The sequence below is a fragment of the Topomyia yanbarensis genome, chromosome 3, assembly GCF_030247195.1.
Source record: "Topomyia yanbarensis strain Yona2022 chromosome 3, ASM3024719v1, whole genome shotgun sequence".
Taxonomy (NCBI): Eukaryota; Metazoa; Arthropoda; class Insecta; order Diptera; family Culicidae; genus Topomyia; species Topomyia yanbarensis.
In genome coordinates, this window is record NC_080672.1 from 68,457,158 (window position 1) to 68,471,413 (window position 14,256).

Consider the following 14,256-nt stretch of genomic DNA (forward strand, 5'->3'; position numbering starts at 1 on the left):
AAATATCGTCACCTGTTGACTCAGGAACCGATCCGGAGGAGTCGACTATAAGGATATACATCTGTTTACTTCGCCGGGCTTCTTATCCTTCTTGGTGCTAGTCGTTACTATTGATCTGCTAACTGGTGCTGAGAACTTCTCGGCGGCGGTATTTCACCCTATACCGATGCCCATTTTCGCGATCCATTTCGCTGCCACTCCAACGGTAACTATGTTGCTAATATCGACGCTTGTCGAAACGTGAATCGATCCTTCAGAGAAGCCGTCCAACTGACACACATCCCTTTCCAGCCACCCTCGCAAAGTTTCGTCCTTGGTTTCTTCATTGACTTGTTTGTAGAGTGACCAATCTCAAATGACATTTTATGTGTCAAAGCGGTTTGCAGTATATTTTTTTCCTGAACAGGATAATAAATTTTTAAAAGTTATTCAAGACCCTCATGGGGGGTGTGTTTGAACCCTCAAAGCCCCCCCCCCCTTGCGAACGGGGCTGAGAGTCTGTGTTGACATACGTCCTCTTTCCGTCAGCTGCTGCGACTGATACTGAATACAAACATTTGCACCCCAGTTCAGGAGTGCAAACGTTTGCATTCAGTCTTTAAAATTCCGTGTGTCCTCGCAATTCAAACTCGAATCGGAGACGACCCCGCAAACTACAACCCGATTTTCTGGTATATATGTATACTCTGTACTACTTCGTAAAGGGCCCGTAGCTAGCGTTATCATTTACCTGAATTAAACTGTTTCTGTCAGATCCGTGAATATTGGGTTTGCAGCCTCTTGTGATTTAGCATAAGATGCAAGCTTTTCCATGGTGTAGTGTTTCATTACAGAATTGGCACGTAGGAATCTGACCTGGGTGCGTGACCAGCGTTCTCAGATTAAAAGTGGCATTTTCGGTTGATCTGGTTATAATGGTCACGTATGAAGGTAATGGTTTGATCGGACGCATTCGAACACCATTTGTAACACCCGGGAAGAAGTTCCTCCAAGTATCAGCTGTGACGGAATCCACTTCTCCGTATCTTGACATGCATTTTTAGCACGATGTCGGGGGTACGCAGGGATCAGTCATGTAAGCGAACTTCCATAGAGTCGTTGTCAATAAATACGGGGATGCTGATTTTAACATTGGCGCATTCAGTGGAGTGCTGAATATTGTTACGCGAATCGAATGACTCCGCTTGGATAATATCCTTGAACATAATTAGCACTTGATGTGAAATATGATGCAGTTGAGGAGTGTTGACTTCTGCTAGCTTCAGCTCCATCTGCACTTTTCATAAAATTTATTTTGTTCCACTTCCCGAATAGCTGGTCTTACGGGACATTTTGAAAAGTCAATATCAACACAATTAGTCCACTTTTCCAATCACTTCGCTAAGAGGATCGAAGGACATATGGTCAAGGCTCCGAAAATGGCAACCACAGGCGAAATTTTTTTTTATCAAACTATGCGTCAAACTGTTTGTTTTCCGTACGTATATAACCTCTTATATTAAAAAATATGAATGGTGATCCCAGAAAAAAAAATTCATGTCTGTCATTTATAAAAGTTTGTTGATGTTACTTTCATGACCTGAAAATGACTAAAAGAACGTAAGGAGATAAAAAGGTAAACAAAATCCATATTTTCAACTTTTTACTTGCAACCACATTTTTCTATCGTAGTTTAATTTAAATTCAATGATATTGCTTGAAAATTTTTGATGAATATGGATTATTGCATATTTTCAGTTGTGAAGTAATGGAAACCAAATAACTTGTAACGTGACAGATCAAAAATTCAAAAACGTTTCGTGGACCACACCAACAGCATGCATTCAATGTCTAACCTGCATTTTTTCTTACTACTTTGAGTCTACAGTCTAACACAGTTTATCTTATGTAACGTGACAGATTTTTTCTGCTGTAAAGCAATTACATCAAGTTTGACGGCGCCGGTGGTTGAGTGGTAAGCGTGACCGCCACTCATTCCAATTTGCCTGGGTTCAATTCCAGCCGAGGTCATTGAGGTTTTTCTGAGGTGACAAAATCTGTGGTCACGTCTTCCTTCGGAAGGGAAGTAAAGCCGTCGGTCCCCGGTCTATGAGTTTGGTGGATCGATATCTAGTCCAGATAGTGAAGTCACCTTTCTGGCGTCGGTAAAGAAGAAGTGATCCAACTTCTATACTCTTACTAACAAAAATATCCTCCTCCTGTAATTCTTGTGGAGTGCGCTGTAGTATATACAGCCTCTAGCAAAAGCAAGTATCGGACTAACCATTCCTTCCCTTTCCTTCGGCGATCTACGTTCGGGCCTGGCCGGCGCCGGTATTGATCAATACTTTAGTATTACCAGGAGTTGCACATTGAAAGATGTTTCGCTATTCCCAAGCATAATTATCTACTTATTCTCTGTGCAACTTCAGCTAGTCCAGATCGATAACGGAGTAGCAGCCAGGGGTGGTCGCACAAGCTAAAGCTCAAGCTGTAAAGCAATTACATCAAGTTTGATTCAATTACGTCAATATTGGTGACCATCTTTTATTCTGATGAAACCTTTTACGGGATTCTATACGGGAGACTAAGTATTTTTCAATATTTAACAAATAATTTTTATTCAAGAGTAATATTTAAAAAGCGCGTATGAGATCTTGAATACACTACTTTCAATATATATTGTTCGAAAATCGTCATTTGTGCAGCAAAACTATATGATAGCGAGCTCTAGCGAATTAATTGTTCTGTGTGAATATTTTTTGGTGAAATCTTTCCAGTAGATGTTAAAAATACAAATACATTGTTAAAAAAACAAAAATAAATGAAAATGCAATTACAGAAAAACAATGATTTTTTTATTAACGAAAGCCTAAAAATTGATGAAACTATAATTGCACTATTAGGAAGTTATTAGTAAGAAAGCATTTTTAACTTCAAGTATTCTAAATTTCTTAGTATTTGCTAGTCATAAATGTAATTTTCTTATACAATATTAATACTAAATATAATTTCGAAGCAAAATCGTCTTAAGAAAAAAATTCCAAAATAATTTGATTTTTGTTTTCAACAAAAATATCTAGTAGTGAAAATACGCCCTTTTAATAAATTACTCACAAATGCCAAACGTAAAAAACATAACACGTTTAAAATTTATTTGCGAATAAAAAAACTTTAAAATATAATTGCATCGTAGAGAAAAAAACAATAAAAAGTTTTAACATATTTCAACAATTCTTTTAATTTTGAATTTTTATTTAAATTTATTTTTCTTTAAATAATTTAGTTATAAAATGTATCTTGAAATGAGTTTTCAATTCAAAATGCTCACAACAAATTATTCTTCAAAATGTAGATGTTTTCAAGTTATTTTAGATTTCCTTTCGACATAATATGTTACGTCGTGAAATCACGACCTTTTCAAAACCAATATGTTTTTCAAAATAGTTCAAATAGTTCAGTTCCTAGATTAAGGATGATTTGTGTACGATTATCTTGATATCCTTGCTTCAATGAAAATGCAGAACTGTAACGTGACAGATTCTGGTTGTAACGTGACAGATCATTGTGAATACTCCATAAAATCGAAACAAAGTTTTTCTTCAGGAAAACTATATTTCAAACTCTTCCTTGTTTTCTAATCTTCACCTTGAAACTGTGTTCAAGCAAATTTGGGGGCCAACCGAACATACTTTTTCTATTTAGTCGGGCAACCCCCAAACTAACTGCGAAAATTGTGTAACGTGACAGACGTATCAAAATGACAATAAAATGAAAACGGTTCATGATAGAAAAAAATTTAGTGACCTTAATAATGTGCAGTTGTGATAGAATATGGTTTTATTGTTTTTGCTGACTTATCTTATGAAATATACGTAAAAATGTAACGTGACAGACAAAAGCCTTGACCATATATGCTTTGCGAGCCAACATAAATGCCTCAGACCCGTCCTTGCGTCTGCGATTCTTTCGAACAAGGTCGGTATTCCACCAAGGTGTTCCTTTAAAAACACGCATAGTTTGAATGTAACAAGACTCTTGATATGCTGCTACTATGAGTGAGCCTGTTTTACTCACGACCTCATCCTAGTCACTTGGAGATTAAATCGTCGGAAGATACCCATGAAACCTAATCGCCAAGCCCTTATGATTAGATAACGACGGTCAAGCTCGTTTGGTACGAGCCAGTTTGCCAACTCGTGCGTAATACAGGTAGAGTAGAGAGTTACATCTCACACCTCTTTTCTGTCAGCTCGTGCAAATGTTGGGCGCTTTCCTGCATTAAGAATGTGCAACTTTGTACTACTTAGGTAATCCCCTAATAAGCCTCTCAAATTGATATCTGAACCGCCCCAAATTATGTTGTGGGCATTTGCATCACTGTCGATTATGATGGGAAACCCATTTCAGCCACCATCTTGAAATCATCAGAAGGTGATGGTTCATTATGCGGCAAATATGCCGAACAACTGACGCATTTCTTGTTTATGTTGCTAACAGTTATATTTACCGTGACAGCACAAATATCGCGAGTTGTGAGATTGGATATAAGACAAGCATCAATAGCACTATTCGCAAGTATACATGCACGAGGCATTTCACGTGGATGTGATATGTCATTTTTGTTGAAAGCCACGAGGACGGGGTTAAGTAGCTTTCTAACATAGAAGTTTCCTATATGGAAATACGGTTCTTGAACTACAGGTTTTCCTTCCTGCACAAGGCGGGATAGATTCATAGTTGCTGTACGTTTATGCTGAAGATTAATTTGGGTTACTCTAATCATACTCGATCACAGCACTACACATTTCATCATCAGCACTTATTGTACAGCAACTAGAAGATATCAAACACGTTGACTTATAATCGCCTATAGCGAACCTCGAAATGGGTGTTAGGGACATGACCATCATTTGAATCCCACGATTTGCGATGAAACAAACGTCCATTGTGTCACAGATTCGCATAGCACAGCAATGTTTGGCGACAGGCATGTTTTAGTCCTGCCAGCCATTCAGTCCTCGGCACGGAGAAACATCTTGACTTGAGGGCTCCTGTCTTCAGTGGCCTCCTAAGCCATGGAAGCAGGAACTCAGTGGATCAATTCCGGGTTGAGAAACTTTAACCCGCAGGTGCGACACGACATATAGGCTGGTTTTGTCCAGAGAAAGAAAATAGACTGTTATCAACCTCCTAATGGACCACAACTACAAATTCATTCCCATGTGCATCTGGGTTTTGGTGAGATGGAATATTTTTGGAAAATTTAGTCGAAATAGACCAAAATTGCATGCAAGGAAATACTTGTACTCAAGCGTCTGGCATTTTGGCATAGTGAGCGTAGTGAAAGAAAAATAACGAAATTTACGAAAATGTGAACGTACTACAATGTCACGCTGTTAGGGATGATCCATAAATGACGTAGCATTTTTTGAGTGATTTTTAACACCCCTCTCCCCCACCGTAGCATTTCGTCACAAACTTCTATATACCCTCCTGGTAATTACGTAGCTTGACGGTAACCCTCACCCCCTCGTTGTCCCCGTAAAAAATTAAAAAAAATCAAAAACGATGTTAGTTAGATGAAACGGTTGAGATTGTTGTGAGCTCAGGTCAACCCGTATTCCCCTTTAAAAAAGCTACGCAGTATGACATGACCCCCTACCCCACTGTCGTCACACATCATCACAAAATACAAAACTCCCCCCTCCCCCATATAATGCTACGTCATTTATGGATGGTCCCTTAGGTCCGATAGTTTGTGGATATATTTTATAGAAATTCTGTGCTTACTATCGAGGCATCACTCGGTACCAGCCAGTTATTTAGTGTTCCACATAAGACGTGCGACTTTTTTGGATTTTAGAATCAATCTAGCGCCAATTTGGTGCCGGTTTGGACTTATCTAACTAGCATTAAGTTGATGTTAGTTACTGACGGGGATAGTCCGAAACACTAAAAACCATATTTTATTAATAATATTTTTGTAATTTAATAATAAGAATTATTTTACATCTTCAGTGTTGTAATTCTTCGAAAGACAAACTCGCCATATTGTATTACCGTGCTAAAGTAACTCTCTATATGAGATATAGAGAGAGCGGCATCTCGCCCGAAATTACCCTATATTTGTTTAATAAAGTTTCTCCCTCCTTGCCATAACCTCTCTGCTTCATCGCCTCGTCTACATTGCGAAAACAGATACTCCCCCCCATTCCGAAGGGCATGCTTTCAAGGACAGCAGAACCTTTGTGCTCACTGAGCTGAGAAATGGTCCCGCATTCGAGTTTGGGTTGAATGAACCCGTCCTCTACCAGCTGGTAGTTAAGGAAATCAACAACGTCAAATAGCCGGTTATGCTGTGAAAGGAATCCGTGGTTGAACGCAACCGAAATGGTTCGTTGTCCAACTCGAAAGGCGTGGAAAAAGTGGCGCTCTGGTCGAATTTTGGTGCACCATGCGTAGGGATAATGATGGTAGCCGAATAGACTGTACACAATGAACCCCAGAAAAAATAACAGTAAATGTGATAGCCTTATCGGGAAGGGTTTCGGATGGTTAACCTCTCTAATGATCTAATTTTCGCCTGATAAAAATAATAGAAAACGAATCAGTTGTTCGTAATGAGGTCGTTACTCGTTGATCTAACTATGGTTATATGATAAGAAATGCACTAACCGGGTTAATGGCCTGCGGATTCAAGCACAAAGCGATAATCCACGTGAAGTAAGATAAAACAAACTCGCGCTGAAAGAGAAGATTTTAATGATAAACCTCACTATAATTCTGGCACCATGTCACATGCAGCAGCAAAAAGTCTAATTTACGGAATTTGCGATTTGACTTCGTCTCGTCAGAATCTAACACTAACTTAGTGACAGGGACAGACTAGCGCCGAATCGACGCTAGCTCCAAAAAAGCAACACACAACTTATGTTCCCGAACAAACCCGCGGTTAAGCGTAATGTCCCGCTAAAAAAGAAACTCATTTTAAGCTGATAAGAACTAGTGAAATCGAAACAAAGAGAACTAGTCAACTTCTCATGCCAACCCGCTTGATTGTTTTTGCAAGTGTCCAAATTCTTCCGATTGTGTGATCTCTGTAACCGGGAAAGCAACAATAGTCTGTTCACTTAACCGATCTGTCCGTAAAGTCTCCAGAAAACTTCTTTTTTCGTCGGTTTAGTTGTTAAATTACTGCAATTATCAATCATTTCCATTATCACCTGCACAGTGTTCTGTCCGAGGTCCTCAATTAGCGGGTTCCGAAGAGACAAATCTGCAGTGATCCTATATTCATAATTTTACGGAAGTTTGGTGCTCGGTTGAAGCTCTTTATTGATGGCTCTGCCTGTAATTGATTGCAAAATTTCGTTTTTTGCATTGTTTTCAAAACATTTTTTTAAATCTATGTGTTATATATAGTAGTGATTTATATTCTGAGATGCAATATACTTGATTGATTGGTAAACCAATATTCACTGATCAGTTCCAAATTTTTGTAAGTCCGTAAAAGTTGGTAACGTTCAACAACTATCACTCCTCTTTTCCCGAAATTTTGAAACGGGTCCCTGACATTGAAAGATTAGTCGTAGTCATGATAAAAGAAGACATACCATGTTTCTAAACGGAGCTTTAAAATTCCTATTTACTGTTTCGATCTTCCCATCTCCGACTAAATCGAAACACAATTCAACGTATAATATTCGTCTCCTTCCGTGATGGTTCCCATCAACCACTCCATAGCTTTATATAAATTGAGTGATGCTTTGACATATTACCGAATCACATTTGAATCTTCTACTGCAAACCACATCCATCTCCGTTGAGCCTCAGATCCTAGTCATTGGAATCGACAGCTGTGCCAGCCAACAACGACACCGACAACAACTACTCTGAAAGCGTACCGCAACCAAGACAAAGATTGATTGATTTATACTATAGTCTCTATCCGTGATAGAGCGGCGAAGGTGCCTTGAATCAAACAAACCGTCATCGAGGAGCGAAACTGGTATGAAGCCGTACAAGGTATACACGGTAAACCAAAATTGCGATTATTTAAATAAAAATTAGTACTATTTGCACATTTCCATGTGAAGACAGAAAAAAGCTTTTTCCCTCCGCCAATCTATTACAACCGCGAGACTGTACACAATTTTTACCACACACGGCTTTAACCCACTCACGTGTCATATTTATGTTCTCTGTGGGTGGCGTGCCCAACCGACGGACGCGAGGGTGCCCGATTTGGGTAACTGGCGGAAGGGTCACACTACAACGCTTCAAATTTATCACAATCAAAGTGGAGCTCGGATTAATGGAGGTTATAACGTTTGGACGATCCGGCTATCCATCTTTAGGGTGCCGGTGCGTACTGCGGGCGTTCCAGTTGATCGAATAGTCCTTTGGAATCGGGAAAATGGTTGGTAGTTGTGGTAAACGGCAGGATGATTCATCAGAAAAAAAGTGGCAATCATTCTGATTTCGATTAGTTTTTGGGCGAACTGCGTTTCGGTTGAAAGTAATGGCTATTGATTTCACTGTTCTGGTAAATGCGTAAAATAGTGGTTGAGGCGTTGTCAGCTGTCAATCTCAGCTTGGGGGCAAAGTTTTGTGAAAGAACTGTATCTGATTCATTCACCAAAATGAATGGATTCACGTGCCTCTATTTATCTGGAGAAAATTCCAGTAAAAAAGCTTTTGTGTTCCATCAGAGTTTGAAATTTTCCTATTCTCCAACAGAAGCAGACAATATTAGTACATTTTAGCGGTGTCCGGTCATTTGGCCGAAAACCGCCTGCTGTTTTGCCGTACGGTATTTGTTTGACTGTCACTCAGCCGAAAGGGCAAATTGGCCGAATGGTTATACGATTTAATGCTTATTAGCTGAAAGAATCATTTGGCCGAATGCCGATTGGTAGAACGGGTCCTTCAGGTGAATACCGTTTACCTGGAAGGAGTCATTTGGCCAAATGTCGTTTGCAATTTTGCCAAATGTCATTGGGCCGACTTATTTGGGTTTAATAGTTATTTGGCCGAAAGTAATATAAAAATACTTATTCTATTGGCCGTGATAGAGAAACATATAGATACAACTTAATTAGTAACGAAAGTGATTTGTTGCTCTTAAATTGACGACTGTACTGTGTCTTGTGTTTACAATATTTGTTATTATTGGTCTAAATATTCTGCGGATATTTGCGGAAAAATTTTCATTCTTTTTAACATGAGTTGTTCTTTCTGTACATTTCTTTTATATCTGTCTGCAAGAAAATTGAGTAAAATTTTCCATATACTTCGTAGAGCTTCAGTTTTTAGAAAGAGAGAGAGAAACATTGATAGGTGACATGCATTCATTTCAGGGTTACAGATTCATTGCTATATAATTTATTAGGATATTCTTCTTTTCTCAGGATGAAGAACTTTTTCATTTTAACCTTTTTAGACACGACAACTGACAAAGGTATGAAATTTACTTGGTTTGTTGGATTTTCCGACTCAGAAAAATTAATTCGGAAGAAATTTACAGAAGTTTGAACTGTACCATATTATGTTTATTTCCATGATGTTGAAATATGCAATTCATTTTCAGTTTTTTATGTATCAGGTGTATAAACTTTAATCCGCTGTTTGCTCATAGATGGTGTTAGTGAGCATATTTAGCTACCACAGAAACATAAGTTTTTTGTGAGTTCGACACCTGTTTACATCAATCATTGCACATCATCAGTGATTTCATATAACAACTTACATTTTCCCTTGCCTAATCATGTCTAATTTCGTGCCACCAAAAGAGCATATGTGGGAAGCTCTACTTTTTTGCTTTAATTTGAAGAAATGTCTGCCTAATCACAACATATGGTTGTGAAGGCCTATAGTAACACTGTGTTATTGGAAAACAAAAAAATTAAAAAAAAGTAAATCAAAAAATTAAAAAATTAAAAATTTAAAAAAAATTGACACTGTCAATGCTCACCGCTGCCAACTAAGGCCAGGTTATGAACAAAGACATGAGAAGCCTCCATCGCACATGTCAAAAATGGTCCAAAACTACTTGGAGACACTCAGTTGGGAGATGCTACCTCAACCCGCTCTTTCGGTCAAATGACCCTTTCGGTCAAATAACCCTTTCGATCAAATTACCCTTTCAGTCAAATGACCCTTTCAGTCAAATGACCCTTTCAGTCAAATGACCCTTTCGGTCAAATAACTCTTTCGGTCAAATGACCCCTTTCTTGTCAAATGGCCCCTTCCGGTCAAATGGGCCCTTCCGGTCAAATGGGCCCTTCCGGTCAAATGGGCCCTTCCGGTCAAATGGGCCCTTCCGGTCAAATGGGCCCTTCCGGTCAAATGGGCCCTTCCGGTCAAATGGGCCCTTCCGGTCAAATGGGCCCTTCCGGTCAAATGGGCCCTTCCGGTCAAATGGGCCCTTCCGGTCAAATGGGCCCTTCCGGTCAAATGGGCCCTTCCGGTCAAATGGGCCCTTCCGGTCAAATGAGCCCTTCCGGTCAAATGAGCCCTTCCGGTCAAATGGGCCCTTCCGGTCAAATGGGCCCTTCCGGTCAAATGGGCCCTTCCGGTCAAATGGGCCCTTCCGGTCAAATGGGCCCTTCCGGTCAAATGGGCCCTTCCGGTCAAATGGGCCCTTCCGGTCAAATGGGCCCTTCCGGTCAAATGGGCCCTTCCGGTCAAATGAGCCCTTCCGGTCAAATGAGCCCTTCCGGTCAAATGGGCCCTTCCGGTCAAATGGGCCCTTCCGGTCAAATGGGCCCTTCCGGTCAAATGGGCCCTTCCGGTCAAATGGGCCCTTCCGGTCAAATGGGCCCTTCCGGTCAAATGTGCCCTTCCGGTCAAATGGGCCCTTCCGGTCAAATGGCCCCTTCCGGTCAAATGGCCCCTTCCAGTCAAATGGCTTCTTCCAGTCAAATGGCCCGATCCGGTCAAATGGCCCGATCCGGTCAAATGGCCCGATCCTGTCGAATGGCTCGATCCGGTCAAATGGCCCCTTCCAGTCAAATGACCGCTTCCGGTCAAATTCCTCCTTCGTTCAAATGACCCGTTTCGGTCAAATGGCCCGTTTCGGTTAAATGGCCCCTTCCGGTCAAATGGCCCCTTCCGGTCAAATGGCCCCTTCCAGTCAAATGGCCCCTTCTAGTCAAATGGCCCCTTCCGGTCAAATGGCCCGATCCGGTCAAATGGCCCGATCCTGTCGAATGGCCCGATCCGGTCAAATGGCCCCTTCCAGTCAAATGACCGCTTCCGGGTAAATGCCGCCTTCGTTCAAATGACCCGTTTCGGTCAAATGGCCCGTTTCGGTTAAATGGCCCCTTCCGGTCAAATGGCCCCTTCCGGTCAAATGGCCCCTTCCAGTCAAATGGCCCCTTCCGGTCAAATGACCCAAGAACCGATCCAATGGGTTTATTCTTCCATGTCGTAAGAGGTCATGTCCTTATACTCATTTTGGAGTGCGCTTTGCTAGCCAACGTGTTTGGTACCTTCTAGTTGCAGTGCTGGTGATGAAATGTCTAGTGGTCCGATCGACCATGGTTAGAGTAGCGTAAATTAACCTTCAGCATAAACGTATAAACAGCTATTAATCTATCCAGTCTTGTTCAGGCAGGAAACGCTTCCATAATTTTGGTTCAAGAGCCGTATTTCCATAAAAAAAACTTCTAAATTGGAAAGCTATATAACCCCATCTTCGTAATTTTCAACAAAAATTGAATGGCAAACCCTAGTGAAATGCCTCGTGCATGCATACTTGATGCATACCAATATTTGACTTCCCAACTCGCGATATTTTTTCTATCACAATCACATTGACAGGAGATACGTCCATTGTTCGGCATATTTGCCTTCGGATGATTTAAAAAAGAACTATATTGGACTACGATACAGTAGATCCTAGCGGCAATTGAAACATAGTAACATATATAAGGGGCCATGCATAAATGAAGTAGCATTTTGGGGGGGTAGGGGGGTATATGAAATATGTGACGAAATGTGACGAGGGGGAGGGTAGGGTCGGATGTTGTGCGACGTAGCATTAAAAAAACTTATAGATTAGAGAATTTAATGTTCCTTCATTTCCATGAGAAATAAATTTAAATTCACACAAGTAACTTTTCACGCGGTTTTTCATGTGGTGAATTTTACGATTTGCAGAATTGCAAGTTCGCAAAAAACGAAAAGATTTTGTATGCGGATTTAACTTGCTACATTAGTAAGCTAATGTTGTTAATCTAAGGTGAGTTTCGGCAGTACAGTCAAATATCTTTGCGTCGATTATTTCTTTATCTTCGCCAACGTTTCGACCCGCGGTTTGGGCCTTCTTCAGGGCACATTTATTAAAGGGACAATTTAAGCATAAAACATATATAACATAAAAACATAAAACCGAAAATCTACTCACTCGACAAAGTTCGACAAAGTCACAAATCGTTTTATATACGGGTAACAGTCAGTTTCGATTGGGTTAACATCTGATATCGCTATGGAAGTATATATAGTACTAGCTAATACCCATCGCGCGTTGCTGCGACACTCTGCGAAATAAGACGAAAACATAATTTATTCCAAAGCGCCATCTGGCGGGCAGATAATCTCCAACTAATAGCACACAAACACGCCCCATACCAAATACCTACTGTGTACAAATTTTTACGGAAATCGGTTAAGCCGTTTGGGAGTCTATAAATCATATACATACAAACTTTGACTTTTATATATATAGATAGATAGATAGATAGATAGATAGATAGATAGATAGATAGATAGATAGATAGATAGATAGATAGATAGATAGATAGATAGATAGATAGATAGATAGATAGATAGATAGATAGATAGATAGATAGATAGATAGATAGATAGATAGATAGATAGATAGATAGATAGATAGATAGATAGATAGATAGATAGATAGATAGATAGATAGATAGATAGATAGATAGATAGATAGATAGATAGATAGATAGATAGATAGATAGATAGATAGATAGATAGATAGATAGATAGATAGATAGATAGATAGATAGATAGATAGATAGATAGATAGATAGATAGATAGATAGATAGATAGATAGATAGATAGATAGATAGATAGATAGATAGATAGATAGATAGATAGATAGATAGATAGATAGATAGATAGATAGATAGATAGATAGATAGATAGATAGATAGATAGATAGATAGATAGATAGATAGATAGATAGATAGATAGATAGATAGATAGATAGATAGATAGATAGATAGATAGATAGATAGATAGATAGATAGATAGATAGATAGATAGATAGATAGATAGATAGATAGATAGATAGATAGATAGATAGATAGATAGATAGATAGATAGATAGATAGATAGATAGATAGATAGATAGATAGATAGATAGATAGATAGATAGATAGATAGATAGATAGATAGATAGATAGATAGATAGATAGATAGATAGATAGATAGATAGATAGATAGATAGATAGATAGATAGATAGATAGATAGATAGATAGATAGATAGATAGATAGATAGATAGATAGATAGATAGATAGATAGATAGATAGATAGATAGATAGATAGATAGATAGATAGATAGATAGATAGATAGATAGATAGATAGATAGATAGATAGATAGATAGATAGATAGATAGATAGATAGATAGATAGATAGATAGATAGATAGATAGATAGATAGATAGATAGATAGATAGATAGATAGATAGATAGATAGATAGATAGATAGATAGATAGATAGATAGATAGATAGATAGATAGATAGATAGATAGATAGATAGATAGATAGATAGATAGATAGATAGATAGATAGATAGATAGATAGATAGATAGATAGATAGATAGATAGATAGATAGATAGATAGATAGATAGATAGATAGATAGATAGATAGATAGATAGATAGATAGATAGATAGATAGATAGATAGATAGATAGATAGATAGATAGATAGATAGATAGATAGATAGATAGATAGATAGATAGATAGATAGATAGATAGATAGATAGATAGATAGATAGATAGATAGATAGATAGATAGATAGATAGATAGATAGATAGATAGATAGATAGATAGATAGATAGATAGATAGATAGATAGATAGATAGATAGATAGATAGATAGATAGATAGATAGATAGATAGATAGATAGATAGATAGATAGATAGATAGATAGATAGATAGATAGATAGATAGATAGATAGATAGATAGATAGATAGATAGATAGATAGATAGATAGATAGATAGATAGATAGATAG

General features: G+C 38.7%; 2 protein-coding genes across 3 annotated transcripts in view; both read left to right on the plus strand.

Moving 5' to 3' along the window:
- LOC131691768 (serine/threonine-protein phosphatase rdgC) overlaps window positions 1–14,256 on the plus strand; it is a 217,539-nt gene that overhangs the window by 53,343 nt on the left and 149,940 nt on the right. The gene's annotated exons all lie outside the window — the stretch shown is intronic.
- Window positions 10,222–11,034, plus strand: LOC131686974 (collagen alpha-1(I) chain-like). Its single transcript, XM_058971007.1, has one exon. The coding sequence runs from the start codon at window positions 10,222–10,224 to the stop codon at window positions 11,032–11,034; it is 813 nt and encodes a 270-aa protein (XP_058826990.1).